We start from the raw sequence: 23,628 nt of genomic DNA, 5'->3' as shown, positions 1-23,628 counted from the left end.
CTTGCTTTAATAAGTTCTGTTTAACTTAAATATATATTTTATTGTTCAGCTTTATTTAATTGTTCATATATAAAATAATAGGCAACTGGGCACATTACAGACTCCTACAGAGTCATGTAGCTTTACAAAGAACAATACTAATAACAGTCACTTGAATCATGGCCTATGCCTGAGGCTATCCATGCTGACTAGTTTAATGTTATTGGATTTTGCAAATGCACTAGATGTTTCAGTTTGTTGAACTGTTTTGTCAAACTGGTGAACTATTATTAAAAAAAATACAATATTCGGTGTAAATCATGTTATCTTGATCTGTTTTGTTATACTGCATCCCCTCATATAAATAACACCAACAAATCACTGAGCCACATGCCATCATATTCAATTTAGTTTAATTTATTATGACATTTTAAATGAATTACAAAGGTTAAAGAAAACAATGCAGTATGAGACTGGATGAAACAATTACCACATCACAATTATGATATATACCGTAAGTGAAAGAGGGCGGTTGCCTCCAGTGAAACTGTACCAGGCTTGGCATGTGATGTAAATATCCTGTTAGTATATGCCGCATATGTTTGTTTACACTGGTACTTATACACACACACACACACACACACACACACACACACACACACACACACACACACACACACACACACACACACACACACACACACACACACACACACACACACAAGCCCATTGAGTGTGTCTCGTTCACTACCCACTCACTGAAGGTGTTTATGTCGCCTAGGTTCAGCTCAGCTCAGCTAAGCATTACTACCTTAATTACTTTGCTTGATGACGTCAAACCAGGCGTGGAAAATAGCAGGCTAAAATTAAACATAATCAGCGCAATCCGAAGGCACCTGGGGAGCAAATAAAACGAGCAGCCTTCTCAATGAGACAGAAACAATGTTTCAGAGCAGCTAAACTTTCCTCCTAAGCACAGCACAGTGCTGCAGTTTAGTGGCTGGGGAAAGAAACAGCATGCAACACGCTCTATCTCTAATCTTGGATTTAGCAACGCAAACAATCTGAAGTCATGCAAGGATTGTACTCTAACTCATTGGGACACGCTGGCACGTGCTTCAAAGAGATGTTTAAACACCTAAGCGTGTCATGCAACAAAGCTAATAAAATATGAAATATCCTTCTAAATAAAGTAAGTGCACGTCAGGACCAGCTGACTTCAGCACCACGGACAGCTCTGATTGAGACTCGTTGGCGCTGTCCGGGTGGCTGAAATCACCAGAATCGCTATTTCCACACGTAGCAGGGCTACACGTCATTCAGTCCTGCATTTACCATCACACGAAAACTTTCTACCATCGGAGTATAAACACAGAGCAGCTGCCGACGAATAAAATGTATTTTAAGTCAGACATTATTCTGTTTTATTATTGTATTGACCTTTGTATGGCTCAGCCACAAACACATTAACGGGCATTTTAATGTTCCCTATTGTGAGTCAAGGCTATTTTACACGATCTTTGTTCAGTTTAAACCTAAAGAAAACTACGCCGTGGTGGTGCAACACTTGCCCGTAGTTTACTGGACACCAGTGTCAAACATTTATCTCGAAAATAGGCTCAATTTGTATTGTGTTTATTTATTTTCTCTTCTCGTCATCCACGGAATCAAATTACGCCTTTTATCCTTCAGAGCAAGTCAGGGCGGCTCTTTCCTCCGTATGGATGCGCCAGAGGGGAGCTCTGCACTCATAGGGGAGGGACGAACGAAGTCAAGTTCGGATCAGATCAGGAAGGAGCGCACCGGCAGACAGACGGCACCAGGGGAGAGACGCACGTTTTCCTGCCATTACACATTATTTAGTTCGCTCATCGATTGAACAGACAGACTTCCTTCAGGAGGAATCCTCAAACGACACGGGGGAGATGCAGCCGGCGGCGAGATGGACTTTGCTGCTTCTTCTCGCGGGTTGGATGGCGCAAGGTAAGTAGGGTGCACGGTAGGCGTATATATGTCATGTAATTCGTATTTATTTCAGATTTGTTTGGTTTAAATGAGTATGCGATGATACGGTGTGAGGTTTGCGCGCTAGTGACTAGACAGTTAACTTGGAGATGGTTCGGTGGAAAGCTTTTTAAAAATAACTTTGTCTTCATATTTCAGCTGTGAAAGTCAGCAATTACGTTATTGAGTTTCTGTCCAGTGCGTTACAGCCAAAGAAGTTCCTCTCTCATTAAATAGTCATCGATAATCAGTCCAATAACTTTTTTTCAGTTGTGTTATAATATATATATATATATATATATATATATATATATATATATATATATATATATATATATATATATATATATATATATATATATATATATATATATATATATATACACACATATAATATACATAGTCGTTAACGTGTCCAACGATTTAATGCAACACTGTAAACTTCAGCCTCACGAATTCTAAGTTATTTCAAATGTCCATGACTTGGTTCCGTGTTAACTAGGCCAACACAATAAAATGCGGAAGAATCCGAGAGATGAATTTTGATGAATGCAAATGTAGTTGTGAGGCTTGAGTCGCGATTTAGGGAAACCAAAACAGACTAGAATTTGTTTACAGGATCTGTTTTCCTGTTTGTGGCTGGTGAGAGAGTGTAGGGCACTGTATTATTCAGACAGAGGGCAGATAGGCGGGTTTCAGGCAGGGGAGATTGGCTGTCTGCAAGATTTTGATCTTTGAACAACCTTTCTCATTGTCATGTGCGTCTGTGGATAAGTCACAACCTTATTTAATTTCATACCATCATGGTATGAATCGAATGTTGTATCTACATTTTGTATTATTGTGTTTGTTTCTCTACTGCCTCATGAAAAGATAGAAGTATCTTTTTTTGTGAGAATATTTTGTCATTGTGTGGTCATTTTCGGTTATTTTGATGGATCCTTAATTTATCAAAATGATCATTTTTGGGGTACAAGTTGTGTTTAGCTCGATTCAGTTTAGTACGATCAAGTTAAGGTCAGGTGGGAGTCCACATTATGGATGTATTGATGGTTGACCTTAAGGCTGGGTAATATATATATATATATATATATATATATATATATATATATATATATATATATATATATATATATATATGTATATATATATATATATATACACACACATACACATTTTATTTTGTATTTGTATTTGTTAAATAAGGGAGAATAGACAGCTTTGTCTGTATGCATTCAGTTGTAATGGATAGGATAAGGAAGGAAGTGAGGAACAGAGGGAGCAAGACATGATTAATGGAAGGAAGGAGGGCAGGGAGGGGGAGCGAGGAAGGAAAGGAAGTAGGAGAGTAGGAGGGGGGGATTTGGTATTATTGAAATGCACCCAGACTTAATCACTGTCCGCAGCTGAGGCAGAGAGCCATATATGACCTGGAGCCACTCTGTGGAATAGATGCAGAGACGGTAATTATGCCACGGCATTTCAAAGCAGTAACGTAAACATTTGCTTCAAAGGCATAAATATCAGCTATCTGATTTATGCGAGGTGGCAGATAGGCGCTTTTATGGTTTATCAGGCTGTACACACATTGATTCCATGCATGACCCTCTTGGCTGGGATGTGTGTGTGTGTGTGTGTGTGTGTGAGTGTGTGTGTGTGTGTGTGTGTGTGTGTGTGTGTGTGTGTGTGTGTGTGCGTGCGTGCGTGTATGTGTGTGTGTGTTGGTATGTGTGTTTCTCTCACTCTCTTATAGCATTTTCTGAAGCCAAGTTTATACTTAAATCATTTGTAAATGTGGAAATGTGGAAAGTTGTGACCCTGAATCTCAATATGTACATGTATTAATGGCTCAGACACACTGCTAAAGACAAAGGCACTTCTGGGAATTAAGTGTCACTTGAGAACTCCCAGGCTCCTATTTACTAGGGGGGCATGTACAGTAATGTTAGCCAGCTGGCAGGCAAGCTTTAAGCTATGGCTGACATCTTCCAAACATTTACTCTGATGGTGATGATCTTCTTGTGTAACACATTTTACGATAGTTTTTTACTATACATTTCAAAATTTCAAATACAATTTCAAAATCTCAATGCACATTTAACAATAATTATTCATTTAAGTATACTCTCACCTATCCTATCATTTTATATATTCACAAATCTGCAACCACTTAAACATTTGACTACACTTTCTATTCTATATAATTACAGATGTTTTACATCATTATAAATCTGAATACATATCATTTTACGCATCCACCAAATTAACACTACTTACACATTCAAGAACACCTACACATCTCAGTTTACTTTTACAGATGTATTTACACAATTACAAAATAAGTAGCCAACATTTGTAACAATAAATACATTTTTGTGTCAACTAAAATGAGATTAATCTTTTTCTGGTTATGTTTAGGCAATCCAAAGTACTTGGTTAAGGTGAAAAAAAAATTGTAGTCTCCATTAAATGTTGGAAAAAAAAAATGCTACTAACGTGTTACCTCAGCCTGCAGGTATATTCATGATGCTGTTCCTTGTTTTAAAATAAAGCTGCTCTCTTAATATATTTGAATGCATGACTGATGATCCAGTCAGTGAACTGTGGCGTGTGTGTGTAGCTGCGTGGTAACAAGGCTTATATCACAGTAACATTTATAGAGCAGAACACAGAGCAGAGGGGGCGTGGCTAAACACAAACTGAGTCACAGATAAATGTGTGAAGAACACCTCACACTGCAGTGCCCGCTTCAAAACATTGTGTCGTCCGCCTTTTTTCTTGAACATCATGTTATTTCACCATTTTACATAAAGTTTGGGAGCACTTTTATATTTCCACAAAACACACATCCATTTTTTTATAATATTTTTTTCAACCTATTAAGCCAACACATGTTTTACTTTTAACACTTTTTATACTAGCGTATGAAGTGTAATATAATACATGGACTATCCCAAAGAGGACACATTTGTTATGCCCAATTTTTCCCGCTCTGGCTTCTCTCAAGGATAAATGACATTCCTAAACCCCAGGAAGAATAATATGGCCACTTCAGGGTCTCTCTTTACACCCAATCACCACAAAAATGTACATTACTAAATGATAAATATACTGTTGAGATATTGAACTACAAAGGCTGAATGACTCTCTTACATGAAACATATTCAAATTCATGTAACCCACTTTTTGGGGAACGTGCCTTCAGGCAAAGATGTGCAATTTCTATTTGATCCGCTCATTTTGAACGTGAAAAAAGTACATTTTCTTACCACATGAAAATGTGTTAGGGCACTGATACATGTGCGGCCTTCTGTGAATGCCATAAGGCTTGTATTAATAGCACTGTATTATACCTATAGTAGTGTGTATCTGCTGAAAACAGCCATAATGAAAATGAAATGTGAGAAAAGAAAAATTAAGGGAAGTTGTTTGCAAGGTTTGCTGTCAGGCATCACATATTTTCCTATACCGTTTTACTGGACACACACACACACACACACACACACACACACACGCACACACACACACACACACACACACACACACACACAAACACACACACACACACAGTCCCATCCCTGCTCCACTATCTTACTTTCTCTGTCTCCACACTTTCTCACTCACAAATCTCTCAAGCTTGTTGCTGTTTAATCTCTGTCAGTTGACTTCAGCTCATTTCAACTCAAGGAAAACAAACAGTATACGAAGAGCATTTCAGCTCATGGCAAAGCATTTACTCCTTTATACAGTGTTTACCATACATACACTGTGCATGATGAAGATATTAAAGTCTAAACACACTTTCTCTTTCACCCCCCTCTCTCTCTCTTCTTTTTGCTCTCACTCTTCTTTAAAAGCATTTGCATGCTCAGGGGAGAATGAAGGCTAAATGGCTCCCTACCAGTATCCTCTCAAACAGCCCATAAAATGGTCTCTTCCTCTCCATCACTCATTCTCTGTCCTTCACACTCTACCCATTTCCCTCCTCTTCCTTCAACTCACACTCGCTCTTCATCATCGCCCTCATCTTTTTCTAGTTGGGTTGACCTTCGACCCTCTTGTCTTGGGTGCATTAAATATCTCACGGGATCTATATTTTAATGAACTTGCTTTCTAAGTGTTTTTTGACAGATTCTGCATAGCTAGTTGAATAATTGATACTTTAACATTTTAGTACATTAACTGTACATGCTGCTGGGTTTACTCTGAGCTCACAAACTCCTATCCTGCCCTCGATCATACGCTGCAGCTGGCTTATTATAAGGAGTCCAATTGGAAAGATAAGCTTAGCCATTGGCAATACAGCTATGTACAAAGAATTATTGAATTATCATTATATTAGGACATAGTAGTCAATGAGTATAGATATCCCTATGCAGTAGTCAGGAAATACAAAGACACAGCACATGGTTGATGTGTCAGTACAGAATATTGTGCAAAACAATTGCTAAAATTAAAACCAGAATTATGGAGTGCTCGTTCAAAACATGCATGTTCAAAAGGGGCTTCATGCTTTAACGGTGGTGTTGCTGCTTGCAGCTATCTCAAGAACAACTCATACAAACAATTTCACACTCAACACCCCTGCACATCTAATTCCTTACCCATCAACTATATGCCATTCAATTCAATTCAGTTTATTTTATATAGCCCAACATTACAAATACAAATTTGCCTCGGAGGGCTTTACAATCTGTACACATGACATCCCTGTCCCGGGACCTCACATCGGATCAGGAAAAACTCCTCCAATAAAGATAGTAAAAACTCTTTCACAGGGAAAAAGGGGAAGAAACCTGAGGGAGAGCAACAGAGGAGGATCCCTCTCCCAAGATGGACAGAAGCAATAGATGTCATGTGGCCAGAATGAATAACGTAACGGAGTTACAGCACATTCAATGAATATGACAGAAATGATTCATATAATGAGTAGTAGGCATGGTCCATGATCCAGATAGCCACGATCCATGAAGCAGAAGGAGGTAGAGAGGAGGGGCATCAGCAGGGCCATGGCAGCTGGCAGGCCTGGTTCCAGGCCGGTTCCATCAGCAGGGTCATGGCAGTAGGCAGGACCGGTTCCAGTCAGCCACGATCCATGGCCTGGTGATAAATTAAAAGGTTCCAAGTCAAGTCCTTGGGTCTTGAGCTATACGTCACACACCCAAGTTGAGCTATTCAGAGTCAGAATCACCCGTGAAATACACTCTGGAAAAAAAAGTATGCATAGACTTTACTGTTAGGTAAGATAACCCACCTGGGTCTCGCTAACTAAAAGAGCTAACTAAAACATTTTAATTATTTTATTATTGAACTATGTAAGAACTTCCAAAAGGCACCCAAAGCACTTCAACTGTATTCTACTTACTGTGCATTTCTACATCAGAGGCTTCAGATGGCGTGAGTCGGGCCTGTTGTCAACGGAAACTTAACCACAGTATGAGCGCAGTGCAGCAACCATTAGCTAGCCAGTGGGACACACGAAGAGGAAGCACAGGGGGCTAAGCTGTGTTATGTATACCCTGTGGCAATGCTATATGTGTTATAAGTCAGTATCGCACAATTTGTATTGACATTTACACAATTTATTGTATGGAGTTGTAATGACAGAGCGGCATGGTTAAGGCTATCAGCTTGTGCTTGTTGACTCCAGGGAAGTCAAGAAAAGTTTGATTGCAACGTTATCAAGCATTGATACAGTATTATAGTATAGTGTTGGCAGGCTATATTCAGCATCCAGCAGCCAAAGTAAACTGCAGTCAATGAGCCGCTGTCTGCTCGCAGCAAGTGACATGCTGGACTCAGTCTGAGGGCCTTGAGGCTCCGCCTCCGCTGATCCACAGAGCGCTGTTTGCTTGTTTTTCTTTTTTTTAATCAATATTTAATGTGTCAAATGTTGTGTTGTGTGTCACGGACATGCTAAAAATTGGAGCAGATAAAACCAGTCTAACCAGTTTTAAAAAACTCTTCTTCAATGCAGTCTCACTACTCCAGCCCCATGTACACTCTACAAGCTCTACAGATACAGTCTTTAGATCATCACCATGGGGGAGGGGTTCAGTGAACTGTTAATTGGAAAATGGTGTCACACTTAGTTTGTAGTGATGGATAGCGAGATGCATTTACATCTTGATTAATTTACAAATCAAACATTCGTAAATGTTGGTTTCATTTCTGCATCACAAAATACATAATTTTTAGTATTGAGAGTTTTGTCTGCCATAGGCCTACTCTTTCTTCTTCGTGGTCTACTTTGTTTCTCATCCCTTTCCAATTTTACCACATAATATGCTAATCCTAGCATGATGAAAGCAGCCAGCGAAAACTGTCGAATGAGATTGGTTGACTAATGAGAGAGAAAGAGAGAGAGGGGACAGGAACGTGACAAATCCAGATGAAAGTGGGTAAATCTGTTGCTCATTTTCCTTCATAATGGTTCTTTTATGATTTTAAACGTGAAATGTATCTGACCATGTTAAATGTGTGTATGTGTGTGTGTGCGGATCCTGTTTTGATCAAAGAGCTGGTTTAGTAAGAGACGTGTATTAGAGAGCAGCTCTGCCTTTTAAATAAGCACCATACAAGTCCATTTTAGTCCATCGAATTTCTCCACTTCTTTTATCTTCTAATTAAAATGACCTTTTTTCCATCTTTCCTTCCTCACTTCTTTTCTATTGTATTAGTGAAATATTTTAGAAAATACTGCTGTCAACATTGTGCATTCAATTTTTTTTTGCCAAACATGGATTAGACGTGTTTGGTCCAATGCTCCTTTTATACTCTATTTAGCATAGCATGCTAGGCAGCTACTAGACAGAAGCTATGAAGTCTGGATTCTCATAATCTTCTGAGTGACATCCTAAGAAGGCTTTGCTTTCAGTCTCCTCTCTTCTCCTCTCTTGTCTCTGTGTTTTCTTATTTCCCTTGTCATTCTCTCTAGAGGGCTGTCACCAGAAGTTCGGAACCAGCTGGGTTTCTGGTGTCATTGTTGTCTGCATGAAAAGGGTTATCGCTTGCCTTTGAGTGGAGGATCTTGATTTAATAGGGTCAGCACTGTTTCATCATCAGAAGTTCAAGGCCTTCTCCATAGAAATCCACTTTAATTAAGATATTTTTCTCTCATATCCCAAATTCAGTTTGGCTGTTTTTTGTCAAATGAGGCTATATTTAAAAAGAGTTCAGAGGGAAACAACAGAAGTACCTCTAGGAACAATCTGCTGTCTTTGAGTTCTGCAAAGTTCGGAAGAGTAGACATAGTCTTTGTCTTGCTGCTTCCCATATTTATTTGTCTTTGTTTGTTGTCTTGTTTGTCTGTTTTTTGTTCTTGCTGTCTTTATCTCTTTTGCATGGTCTGTCTCCAGTGCAGCTCTATCCTGCATCCTCACCTATATCTAACAAACTTGAGAGCAGCCCAACAGAGAAGAATGTGGTATTGATCTAGATATTTCACAGGTTGATGGGGCGAGAGTTGTGTATCTGCGCGAGAACTTTCAGGGCACTGCGAGTATTGAAGGAGGAAGAGTGGCTGATCACCTTCACAAATGGCAGCAGTATGTTTGGTTGTGACTCAGTTGGCCTCAGAGCAGCAAACTGTGTGGGGAACCTTCAACTTGTCGCTTTGATACGGTTCACTTTGAAAATGTCCGTGGATTACACAACAAACACAAACAGGTTTATCTTGGTAAAGTGTGCAGTTGCACTGTTATTTTATGTCATAGTGAACTAGATTTAAATCTTTGTCATGTAAGTTTTTTTTTAAAGTCTGTTTTCTGTTTTATTTACTCTCACCATATGTCATGTTTTGTTTTATCTTCTTACTTTGTCTTTTTCCCTCCCTGTTTTCCACCACACCTGACTGTAATTAGTTAATTTGTTGCTTGTGTATTTAGTCTATGTGTTACCATGCTTCAGTGTCAGGTTGTCTGCTAGTAGCCTGTTTCTACAGTACAGCCTCACTCATGGTGTTTAGTTTATGCCAGTATTTAGCACTCTTAGGTCTTTGGATGGTCTCATGTTGCCTTTAGTTTTTGACAGGAATATTAACAGGAAACAGAGGGTTGACCTCGTCTAGTGAGCCGGTGCATCCTGACGAGGACGGCCATTTCAATCCTGGTGGGAATGGCAGACTAAATATATATTTAAAGAGGTAATTACTGAATGTCAATATACTGAATTGCTGTTGGTGACAAAAGAGTGACCATCAATAGTATCAGAAATGGAGTTTGATAATCTTAACGATTATGACTTTAAATTAATTCACTTTTGATTCTTTTTTTAATACATTTTGATCAAGGATCCAACCATGTCCTTGGTTGTTTTACATTTCCTACATTTTGGATTCACATTATAACATCTCATTGTTACATTAGCCAGAGAGTGCAATGCATTTATAACAAGTAACACTGAGTATATTCTTAAAGTAACATACATGAGAATACAGAACGGGGAAAAGCACAGAAAATAAGTAGCAACTCCTCCCACAACTTCATTTTTCATCTGGGCTAAAAAGAAAAACGAAGAACTTTCAGCACTTCATCTCCTGTCCTCGGGATACAGTCTTCAACTCCTCTGCACTAAGTTAAAATAGCTTGCCATGCATTTTCCACGATGTAGACATGCTGATATTGTGCCTCAGGCCTTTGAGGCTCCTTCCTGGATGATTAGTAAATAAGACCCTTCATAAATTGGTTATGTGTACAGCACTTAAGCCGCAGTCCAACCAGACATGCAGCTATTAGATAAGTTATAATACATCATGAACACCCTAAACTGCCCACACCGAGAGACGGGGACATTATTTATTGAGCTTGAATTAAACTCCATAGATATATACCACCTGCCCATAACTAAACAGACAGCATTGCTCTTGGCGCTTTTAATGCAATACTTGTACCATTCAGAGTCATTCACGTGTTTGTGCTTTCTTACTTTCTGACTCTATTTAAAGCAGCCCGATCCCACAAAGAAACACCCAAAAAGTTAACTCTTCAAAGTAGACTGTGATGATATAAGCAGATAAGTTATAATCCTAAGAGACTTCCTTATAGATGATTCATCAAATATCATTAAACTTTCATCTACGAACTTAAAAGACCAATTAATGTGATGTTACATCATAACTGGTAGAGGCTGACGAGGTATATTTCTCCCACAGTTTTCTGATTGATTAGCACTGCCAGTATTAGCCTTTCAGAAATATATGATTTCTTCGAGACAATTATAATTATAATTTGTTTTCTCTTTCAACCTCTTCCGCTCTTCTTATTCACAGTCACGTATTCAGTCACTGACCACTCTGTTTGCTCCTCTCTTCTTTGTCTCTGTGCCCTTTCTGCCTGTCCAGACTGCTTTTCATCCAAGGCAGAGGACCGGCTCTTCAGGAAACTGTTCAGAAGATATAACCAGTTCATCAGACCAGTGGAGAATGTCTCTGACCCTGTCACTGTGAAATTCGAGGTCTCCATCTCGCAGCTGGTCAAAGTTGTAAGCTACACACCCAAGCTACACACACACACACACACACACACACACACACACACACTGGAGTATATATATTCTAATCATACCATTTGTGTAAATTCTCAGTTCAATATGATTAATATTTAGTTTTATAAGTGTGTATGAGCAAAGTATGTAACCCAAATGTTGTTTCACTAATAGCAACCTCCCAACAGTATGTGTGAACTGAGAGGCGTCTTCCAATGAGCATCTTGATCATATTTCATACCTTTGATACAGAAAAGGCAAAAGATAGGCTGCAGAACGAGAGAAGTGAAAGCAGAAAGTGAATACGGTCTTTATTTAGTCTGTTCAATTTCACGGATTGTGAAAATGTCACACAGTGTTGTTATACACTGCTGTTTTGCTTTGGCAATGTTAAGTTTAAAGCGGTGGGGGATGGCTGCACATCCCTCGGTGAAAATAGGTTTCCAGCTCAAAATGGAAATCCTGAGATTAAAGGGAAATTGCCTACAGGAACCTTTTTCAGACTGGACGGATATGTAGCTATATCGGCTTGCTCGGCAAGGTGAGATTAATCTATAGGTGAGTGTGTGGACGTGCACTGAGCGAATGTATGTGTGTGTGTGTCTGTGGGCATAGTTTCACATATCTGCTTGTACATAGTGTTTTTAGCTGATATATTTTTGTATGTGGTTTATGTGGAATTCTGAGAATCACAGGACTGCAAATCAAACTGAACTTCGGTCACGGAGAAAGATTGAGAGGAAGTGACATCTGTAACCTCTCTATCTATTATTAACTTACTCACTGTCGACCTTTTCAGTCAATCAACTCCAGCTCTATAGGACAAAGATTAGAGGAAAAATTAAATTTCTTCTTGAAAAGTTATAAATTATTTTTCCTGGCTGGCGCACACTTTGCTTGTAGTTACTTGAGCTGATGTAACAACACACACAGTTCTGCATGTTAACAAGCTGTCTTCCTTCTCTTTGTAGGATGAGGTGAATCAGATAATGGAAACAAATTTATGGCTCAGACATGTAAGTACACGCACGCACGCGCACACACACACACACACACATACATCTTGGATATATATTTGAAGGCATCAGCTAGGGATCAGTGTCAGCATTATGGTTTGTCACGCTCTGTCTCTTAGCAGATCCATAGACATGGACCTGAACTCCAGACCTCCCACAGTCATTCTCCCAAATAACATATCCTTTTATCTTTCCTCTAAGCTTTTTTTAAAACCCATATAATTTAAGCTTCTATTCATCACAAACATAGAGACATTGCCCTTTTAAATCAGTGACTAATTGAGGCCAAACAGCTGTTGTATGCTGCTGCATTTCAATGGTGGCTAAGATGATACTGGGATCTTTCAAGCTTTCAAATGAAAAAGCATTGAAAGGCCTGTATAGGATGATCTTATTGGTAATGGCTGAGCTGTTTATGTATTACAAGGCATCACTAATGAGAAGCTGTGTAAACAGCACAGACACTGATACCGATTTTGATTCGCAGCCAGTGGGTTTACAGTGTTAGCCATTTTAGAAAGCCCCCCTTGATGCATGCATTGCATCTGTTCTGCACTGACGCTGCAGGGGATTCCTTCTGTAACAGCATACAGCGTTTCTAGAAAACAAGCTTCATTGACTACTTTTATGAAAAGGATAAGAGCATTTGATTTTAAACAGTAAAAAATAGATTCCCATTCTTATTAGTGTGTTTTAGCTAATACAGAGTGCCAGGGCTGGCTTTTGTATGTGTTTCATTGCGTATGTATTTCAGGTTGAAACTTGGTTGTTAATTAATCTACGGGGATCAACACTTATCATTGGTTGCTCTGTTGTTCGGCAGAGATACAAAAGAAAGCTATTGAGACAGACAATCTCACCAGCATTTAAAATAATAAAGAATGAAGTATTGTTACAACTAGTTTCACTATTCATAACTAGGGTTGGGTACCGAGAACCGGTGCCATATTGGCACCGGTTCCAACACGTCCGGTACCTACCGGACCGAAAAGCAACGCAGATGTCGGTGCTTCCTTCCGGGGCCTGAGCTGATTTAAGTACTTTTTTTTTTACACTACTCTGTAAAGTTGCGCAGTATATAGATACTAAAAAGGTAGCGCGGTACCCGCACGCTAAAAACGATTCTTAAAATAGCGCGGATCAGAGCACACTCGCTGCTCTGCTCTCTGTCTGCCTGCTTGCAGAGCGGGGCTCGAGGGGGCGGGGCTTCCAGCGCTCACACACACACACACACACACACACACACATACACACACACACACACACACACACACACACACACACACACACACACACACACACAGCGCGCGCACACAGAGATCGCTGGAGACACGAGCACGAGCTTTTGAACGTCCGTCCTCAGCTTGCTGGAACAAATCTCTCCAGTTGATATTAATGATGACGTGTAGTCCAGTAAAGCAGCAGTTTTAGGATCCAACAGTGTCTGAGTTCTGTTGCACACGGTCCCATCAGGCCACCTGATGCTTGTGTCTGTTCTTTTTTTAAATATATATTGTTTATAGTTTGAAGTTAAAAGGTTTGAAGCTGCAGTTTGAAGTCAAGTGTTTTGTATGTACTTATTTATTTATATATATATAGTATACTTTAAACAGTTCATAATATTGTTCAATTTGAAAAAAAAAAATTGCCTTGGCAATAAAAAAAGTATCGGTTCAGGCACCGTTTAGCACCGGTATCGGAAAAAACCCAAATGATACCCATCCCTATTCATAACTGAGAGATAACTGCAAAATATAATGAATTGTATCTGGTGTATCCTTTTTCAATATTTACTTAAAGTAACAAGACTAATACTAATATATTACATACATTTGAAGAAGTAAAACTACTAATTCCCAAATATAATGAAAATATGATCCACATCCTATTTCGCTAACGATGGTTACTATGATAAAAATAATGATTATTATTTTGTTTACGTTCCCTAAACTTCTCGCTTAAGTTTATTAGTTTGTGAAAACTTACGTTGTTGACTATTGTTACACTTAACAAAAATGACCCACTGCATGCTGTTATGATCATAGAAAGTAGGATAATTTATTTGTGTAAACAATAAGACATAAACCTCAACATATCAGGAATTACATCTCCAACCAATCATATTGTAAACTCCCTGGATAGATAGATGAAAAAGCAGTGTAGCATGAAGTGGTTAATTAAACAGCTCCCAGGTCATAGCAGGATATTAATCCGCCTTGCTAATGAATTAATTCATCTTGAATCCAATGCAAATAGCCAAGACTAATGGATCTATGGCTCATGAAACATTACCCGAAGGTATGTGAATCAACTGCAGTCAGTGTTCTGTCAGTGAGCTATTTACTTCTATAGTCCCCTCCTCTTTGAACTGCTCTTCATTTAGATGTATTGTAGATGTGTTATTATGTGCTTACTGAAGCATTGTGTCTCTTTTACCAGAAGGAAATGCATCAGACAACTACACATTTGCTTGATTTTATGTGAAAAAGCATGAAAGTGTGAATGTTCCTGTCGATAAACATTAGATTTTTTGCTCCATTATCTTTATTTTGCTCTGCTGTAATACATCAAAGGAAGTTATGACTGCAGTATAAATATGCATTTCAAAATATTCCCATGAAGGGGAATGTCTCAAGTGACTAATACTGTCTTTGTACAATGCAAAACAAATAAAAACAGATGGTTGGCTCCCCAATATAATCTCAATGTTTTTCTCTTCTTCTCTTTCAGATTTGGAATGACTACAAGCTGCGATGGATGCCGGCAGAGTTTGACGGGATTGAGTTCATTAGAGTTCCATCGAACAAGATCTGGAGACCCGACATTGTGCTCTACAACAAGTGAGACTCATCATGTTTATCATTAGCTTGTTGTTCAGTTTCAACTGCGAATTATTATCCCCCTACTCTGCAGTTTCCCTCAGCTCTATGGAGCGTTTTAGCGTTTTCCAGCTTATTGTTTTGGTTTTAATGGTCCGCAACCTCACTGCTTTGGTTCTTTTTCATCGCTCTCATTCAACCTTTTTTCTAGCAGCAGCAGCAGACTAGCTGGTGAACATAGTGGAGCATTTAGCAGCTAAGGAGCCAAATGTTTCCCTCAGACTTTGGTAGAGGCCAAAACAGACCTAAAACGTAAATGACAAGAATCCCAACTCCAAATGATTGCTAATGCTGCTCTGTGTCTGTGTATGTGTAAATAGGCAATTGTCTGCAAACATGCTTGCTATAAAAACAGCAGTGAAAGTGCTTGACAGTGTTGTCGCATATGGTCACTTAATGATGTCACCTAACCATTATTTAACCACTATTTCAATAAATTAAACTACAGCTTTTCCGTAGAGATGACAGATCAGAAAGACCATGTGAATCATTTTGTAAAACACTATTTTATTCTTTCAGCACAAGAACTTGTGTTAGTATCATCATCAAAATATGACATGAATTACAAATTCCCTTGAAGCACACAGGCATGTCTAGCTGCTGCACTATTCAACCCAGTGGACTGTAGTTACACTGAATACACCACTAGTCTATTATTCAGGGTCAGTTTGTGCTCTGCTCTGGTCTTTCAAAGTAATTGTGTCTTTGTACTAACAATATCATAATGTCAATCGAACACAATTTTGTATTTTACAATAATTCATAATGCAGTTTCATTGTCCTCTGTCTTCTAATCCTAATAATATATTTCATACCTCCTTAATCTTACCTTTTATCTTTTCCCCTCTTGTGTTTCTCACTTTCATCTCTGCCTCCCTCTAACCTTTGTGTTCTAATCAAAACCCACATATGCTTGTATCATTATCTCCTGAAATCCTCTCTGCCATGGGTCTACTTCACACACACACACACACACACACACACACACACACACACACACACACACACACACACACACACACACACACATCAATCAATCAATCATAAATCATATACAGCGCTGTAGGTGATTTCCTGGTGGAAGACAAGACCAAGGCTCTACTGAAGTTTGATGGTACCATTACCTGGGTTCCTCCAGCTATTTTCAAATCCTCCTGCCCCATGGACATCACCTACTTCCCCTTCGACTATCAGAACTGCTCCATGAAATTCGGCTCCTGGACTTATGATAAAGCCAAGATTGACCTGGTACTTATTGGGTCTAAGGTCAGTGTTTATGACTGTGTTTGAGTTTGGCATAACTATCAACTATTTCATTATTTTTCTTTCTTTCTTGTCTTATCCCTCCCACAAGAAAAAAACATTGCTTCCACTCATCCATATAAATACTGCATGTATTTAATGCAGATATCATTGCAAGGTAATTTAACTTAACCGTCTGTGAAAACAGTTTTATAATGTCTTCTGTAGCTCGGGAAGGATATCTCTCCAGTCTTCAGGGAAATAACCCTGATGGTGACATGGTGACCATCAGGATTACCATCATTAGGGTTAGTAAAAAAATACCTGCGTTACAAACTTGGGAAAAGGTGAAAAGGTGAATTAAGTGGGTATTTAAAACAGGGCTGGGCAAGTGGAACACATTTAAAACCAGTTTGATATATTTAACCAAACACTGGACAGGACTGGCAAACAACATTTTACCATTAGGTGTCACACTTGACTTGGCAACCTCTTAACCATAACTCGGAAGAGCGGCTTATCATTAAACTGAGAATACTACGGCGCCTTAAAGGTCAGCCTGGGTCGAAGTTGGCACTAACCTCATTACAGTTTAATCAGCAGGTGGCAAGCAAGACACAGAAACTTGGCGTGGGAGTTGGAGCATTTAGAAACCAACAGTCTCAACTGTACACACACAACACTGTTATAATGTTAGTGTTAACGTCATACCCACCATCACAAATGCTCTCTCTCTCTCTCTCTCTCTCTCTCTCTCTCTCTCTCTCTCTCTCTATCTCTCTCTATCTCTCTCTCTCTCTCTCAACTGCACACTTGCTAAAATAATGTGCCGTCGGGCTTGCAAAACACTGACTGGCAAAAACCTGTCTTGTCACTCCAAAAAACATGAATTTCCTAGTAAACAAATACAACTTGCAATGTGCAACGAGCGCCTTTTTCCATCTCCATGAAATTGAATCTCCTTGATGTTGCCGGCCGCTGCCTGGCAGTACATTGTGGACAGTCTGTGAGTCATTTTATAAACAAACATGATATTATGTTCACCATATTGTCATGTTGCTTATTACTATTCCAATACAAGATGGATTTAGTGCTGTGACTCCGTCTGCACAAGTTGCTGATGTAAGCTACATTTTCAGTTTTCCAGAATGTGTTATAATGACAAATACCGGTTAAGTCGGTTTGCATGAAATCAAACCGATGTAAGTGTGTACACCAGACAGGCAGAACCGGAAATCAACCTATCTCTAATTTAGGGTGCATAGAGGGTTTAATGACGGATGTTACTGAGTTGTATTATGTATCTCTTGTAAATGCCACAACCTTTTGAAAGTGCAATAAATTGCTGGAGTTCCCCTTTTAACATATTTTAACATTGTTTGTTTTGAATATAGATACAGCAAGAAGAGTTATGAGAATAACATTCAATTTTAAAAGTAAGATTGGGAGATTATTGGACAATTTTCTGTGCTGCCCATTCTAACAAATTCATAGTCATCAGCAGGAAAAAAAACTGTAAAAACCAAGTCCATGAGCCTTATATGTATTGCACTGACTGAAAGGGACCTAGAATGGTAAGCAGACCCTGTATGTTGTTCTGGTGTTAAATCAATGCATTATTTGATTTTAAGATCTTTATCCATTAGGTGAATCTGAAAGACTTCTGGGAGAGCGGAGAGTGGGAAATCATTGACGCTCCGGGCTACAAGCATGATATCAAGTACAACTGCTGTGAGGAGATCTACCCAGATATCACCTACTCCTTCTACATCCGGCGCCTGCCCCTCTTTTACACCATCAACCTCATCATCCCCTGCCTCCTCATCTCTTTCCTCACAGTGCTGGTTTTCTATCTCCCGTCCGACTGTGGAGAGAAGGTCACGCTCTGTATCTCCGTCCTGCTCTCCCTCACTGTGTTCCTGCTCGTAATCACCGAGACCATCCCCTCCACTTCGCTGGTCATCCCGCTCATTGGAGAGTACCTGCTCTTTACAATGATCTTCGTCACACTCAGCATCGTCATCACCGTGTTTGTGCTGAATGTACACTACCGCACGCCAATGACCCACACGATGCCAGATTGGGTGCGCTCTGTGTTTCTCAAAGTGCTGCCGAGGATTATGCTGATGCGGAGACCGATTGACGAAGACAGCAAGCAAGGGGGGTTGGATATCAGTGGGGAGGCAGGAGGAGCTGGAGGGGGAGGAGGAGGCGGAGGAGGGAAAGGAGGGAAAGGAGGAAAAGGAGGGAAGAAACAAAAGAATAGCTTGATACAGGTAAGGCATCCCCATTCCTAAACATCTAGTCCAATTGAGCTCTTAGGCTCTGACCCGAGTGTCATGTCCGAGTGTCATGTCTGACACATAATATATATAATTATGTTTCATATATAAACCACAGAAAGTGTAACTTGTTAACCTGGGCCACATCATTGTATGAAGGCCCACTAGAGGCCAGGAGTAATGGCACCACACCAAGCACAGTTGTTATTGCATATTCTACACTTTCAGACAATCTCCCCTGGAAGGCATTTATAGTGTCCACAAGAAAAGACAGAAATATGTGTATCAATATAAAAAAAAATAGAAACTATGGTCACACTCTTTTCTCATCATCCACAGTTGGGCAAGTGGCACATATCTAATGTGAATGGCCAAACATTTTAAGTTAGTTTATTTCCATAGCTATCCAGTTCCTGTTTGCTTCTATCAATAATAAGGAAGAGGTACATGGGCTTTGCCACGTAAAACTGTAACTTAGAGTTAATTCTGCAGCTGCAGCTCTGAAAGACAACTCAATATTACATCTACAATTGAATCAATTGTGTTTCAGCTCTGGTACAGGGAACCATCACAGTGGTCCACAGTGATTTAGCTCGAGAGCAACTAGGGGAAGTAACTGAACCATCCTGCAGTAATACTCAAAATATAGCTGTACAAAATGTAGTCCTCCTTCTGGGAATCGACCCAAGGATCCACCAACAGAGAGTGTTTCTCACAATGTGATAGCTTGCTTGTCAGACCATACAACAGTCTTCCATCTTCGAGTGCTCTTCTAAAACCCTTTGGAATATATAGCTGCCTATATCCTGCAAGTAGTGCCAGGTGAATCCATTAAAAACCTCTTCCAGGAAACACCATAAATTAAACAAAAGGTTTTAATCCCCAAAACACTGGAAACCTTGTTAATGTTGCACTTGCTGTACAGATATATCCCGGAGATCCCAATGTTTTATAATACATAATTACCCAAGAATGTCAACTTTGGGTTGAAGCAGAACGTGAAATGTAATCCAAACTCGGTTTGTGAACCCCAGCAGGTTGGAGGAGGCTCTCTCAACTGTCTGGAGTTCGGGGACAGTAAGTTCTCGTCTGCGGAGGGCTGCACTGGTAAGAAATGCCCTTGCCCCTGCCAGCATGGGAAGGAGACCCCAGAAACTCCAGACATGGGGAAGATAACGCGTCAGCTGAGTCCTCAGAGCATCAACACCGTGGTGGCCTTTTCTGTGGTGTCGCCTGAGATCAAACAGGCAATCGACAGTGTCAAATACATTGCTGAGAACATGAGGAGTCGCAACAAGGCCAAAGAAGTGAGTACTTCATTGTTTCATTGTATTTGATTACTCAGAATGTCAATGTTTCATAGGTAAAATAAATCACATGCAACCCAGGCTTAGAGCCGCTGGTGTTCAAATATTCTCCAACAAAAGTGTTTTGTTTACATTTACTGTCAAATTCATACTGTGTAAGACAAGCAAAAGCATATCGTTCAAAAATCAGAGAGGGACAAAGGGAAAAGAATAAGAAGTAAACCATCCCCAGGTAGCCGTCAGAGTTGATTGTTGCCAGACATTTTAACTTGTCACAGGTGTTTATTGTAGCATTAAGAATGGCTCTATTGTATTCATGCCCCAGTAGGCATGCACGATACCAGGACTAAATGGCTGAATGGAATTCAGCTATCCTTAATTGCATTATTTACACCTGTGCTTTATACATGTCAATACATCTGCTGTGAAAAAGTTATATCAGATATAATTGACTAGTTAGCCAAACTAATTTGAGACAAAAGAAAGACAAACATTGAAATAATAAACTCGGCTAAATGTTGTAAACATACATCACAACTTACAGACCATGTCCTGTATTAATTTGGACCCACTGTACTTAAATGACCAATTTTTGCACAGGAAAATGTGGTTTAGATAATGTGGTTAAACTTGTTAATAACCTGTATTTTGCTCCGTCAGACTTTAATACCATTTTTGGAAATACAGTAACGTTTAGATCAAGACACATATTCTAGTTTCTAAACTTAAAAAAACAAAACCTACAGCCGCTCATAGAAAGCAAACAGACAGCAAGCGTGTCAATGCATAATGTATTTATGCAAAACTACTCTAAACAGCTCCGGCCCTGGAGAGTTTTACTGTGATTCTGGGCAGCATTGTTGCGGATCCGAACCTGCAGCAGAAGTTTAAAGTAGTGTAAATTAAAATCAAATAATGTTAGATGTGAGTCGAGATGGTCTCTCTCTCTCTCTCTCTCTCTCTCTCTCAAACTCAGTGGGTGAAATGTCCCAAAGGGTAGAAAAAGTCTTTGATATGCAAATATTGTGGCTCAATCAGCTTTGTCAAATTGCCTGTTGTTTCTTTTAACGCTGTGGTTTGAATCCGATTATCATAGAAATTTCCTCCAGTGTAAATTATGTATACATTTTCTTTTGGCCTACAAGAAATGTTTAACTCAATTTTTCTCTTTGTCTTATTTGTGCATGTTGCCTTCTTTCCATCCTTTCTGTTTAATCCCCAACTCCCCCATCCACTCCCCCAAACCTCTCACCTGTATATCACATGTTTCCTTTCATTGCATACCTATCCTCACCTGCTTTAACCCTAGAACACTAACGTTACAAATAGTAACACTATCTATAACGTCAGGTATATTTTAGCCCATATAATGTACCTGATAAAAAATATCCAAATATGTTAAAAAAAACAATGCAAGGCAAATTGAAGTACTCTTCTTTTATTTTACCCTATATAACTTCTCATAAAACAAAAAAAATGTATCAAGGGGTGACCCTAAAAAAAGGCTCAAAATCGGGTGAAAAATTAGGGAATCGTCAATGAAACATGATTAGAAATATAAATAATGGAACTATGAACTATGAAGCAACACAATGAAAATTACGTAACCACAATCACACAGGTAAAAATCACTCGACGTTAGTGTTCTATGGTTAAAAAAAACAAACTAAAAATTTTCATCTTTCATTTGTCACCGCTGACACTCTCACCTGTTGCTTTCTCCCCTCCCTTGCTCACAGGTGGAGGATGACTGGAAGTATGTTGCCATGGTGATCGATCGAATCTTCCTTTGGGTGTTTGTGACAGTGTGTGTCCTGGGAACTGTGGGCCTCTTCTTCCAGCCTCTTATTGGGTTTTTCTCATAACTGCCAACCGATTAGGGTTCACTGTCACCCTGCGTAGAACAATCCCGAACAAGCTACTAACTCTCAGTTCTCGGATGGCCAATCAGAAGACAGCATTTTGAGTCCTAAAGGACTATTTGGTGTGCTAGTTTTGCTTCTTGCTTTTTGCAAAGAACTGCTAAAGAGATACAAAGGTTAGAATGCCTTAATTGTTATGCCCTTTAAGAATGCTTATTTCTACCAAAAACTGGACTCTGCCTTTCTGATAACCTTCACAAAAACAAGGTTATAATGCAGTATCTCAAAATGTGTTCTTTCAGCATTTTTGATAATTTAAAGAAGTTTAAGAAAACAACATTTCTTTAAATTATTAATAGTTTACAGTTTACAGTAATTTAATGTGTCTTTGTTTGGTTCGGTTTGTCAGTATGTGTGATAGCATGCTGTAGAGCCCAAACATTACTGAACAGTGTGCAGCCTGGCCAGTACTGTGGTTTGCTTCTTTAGCTGTTTTTTGTTTGTTTGTGTCTTTTATTTTACATCATGTCTTTACTGAAATTATATAAAGGTCTTAACGTAATTTTGACAAAATGTTTATTTACTGCGTTTTAGCCTCATAGTCTTAATCCCTGCATGGCTAAAAAGAGGTATATTAGAGTTTGGGTGGGATCAAAACTTTGCACATCCAGTAGTCCTTCAGGACTGGGCCCAGAGAATTCAAATTCAGCAAACTGGGAACGCTCCACCTCCAGTAGAAGTGACACGAACTCTACCACACTGAACTCAACCTTTCAGCAAACAACTCTCCCCATTGAGCTGACTGATGATTGTCATACCCGCCCCCCAGTCAAATTCATCAAGCTGCTCACTGTCAGAGCCGACAGGCTGTTCTTTTTTTGTAATTAGAAACCATGTGTTTATAAATGTTCTCTCTGATTAATGTTCCACAAGGTAATTGGTTGGCCTGGTAAATATTGGATTAAATGGTACTTGATTAGTTGCTCCTGAAATAGCGTTTCTATTAATTTATGAGAGGATTCTATCATCCAATTCCAAGCCTATTAATTTTCTTTTCACTTTTGATTAAGTTTACTATTAAGAGCAAACATGCAACGCACAAAACATGCATGACATCATTTTTGATTGCTTTGATCACAAATATATTGTTGTTGGATTACATCAGTATAATTGTACTGCTTATTTTATTCAATTTAAATTATCCCCATACTTTTTGTTTATATGGTGAGGAAATGCACAACTCGTGCTAAAGGGAGCAAACATGTTTGTACAAATGATCTTTGCCTTTCTTTTTTCTTTGAACCTAAATAAATGCAATATTTGTTCAAATAAAATGCATAACATTTGCTGGTAGAGGTTTTAAAATATGCACAAAAAAATCTATAACTACCTTGTGAAGGACTTTACACCAAATCATTTCACATGCACACACACTGACACAATGACATGGGAGGATTGCTGGGATATTGTTATTTCCATTATGCAGAAAAACAGCCACACAAGGTATAATTAGGCCTCCAGTTGCAATGTCTAATTACAATTTAAATTGCATCATTATGCATGACAGTGCCACA

General features: G+C 39.1%; 1 protein-coding gene across 1 annotated transcript; it reads left to right on the top strand.

Annotated features, from left to right (window-relative positions):
* Positions 1 to 1,904: 1,904 nt before the first annotated feature.
* On the top strand, positions 1,905 to 22,063 carry LOC306738459 (neuronal acetylcholine receptor subunit alpha-3-like; the record flags this gene model as incomplete). Its single annotated transcript, XM_079220309.1, has 8 exons — positions 1,905 to 1,962; positions 11,324 to 11,463; positions 12,438 to 12,482; positions 15,213 to 15,322; positions 16,420 to 16,627; positions 18,250 to 18,879; positions 19,923 to 20,192; positions 21,932 to 22,063. The coding sequence occupies 8 exons, from the start codon at positions 1,905 to 1,907 to the stop codon at positions 22,055 to 22,057; spliced, it is 1,587 nt and encodes a 528-aa protein (XP_079076435.1). The 3' UTR covers positions 22,058 to 22,063.
* Between the last annotated feature and the right edge of the window lie 1,565 nt (positions 22,064 to 23,628).

This window comes from Taurulus bubalis (genome assembly GCF_910589615.1).
Source record: "Taurulus bubalis genome assembly, chromosome: 6".
Classification (NCBI taxonomy): domain Eukaryota; kingdom Metazoa; phylum Chordata; class Actinopteri; order Perciformes; family Cottidae; genus Taurulus; species Taurulus bubalis.
Note: the sequence above shows the minus strand (reverse complement) of the source record. Positions and strands in the feature narration are given on the sequence as shown.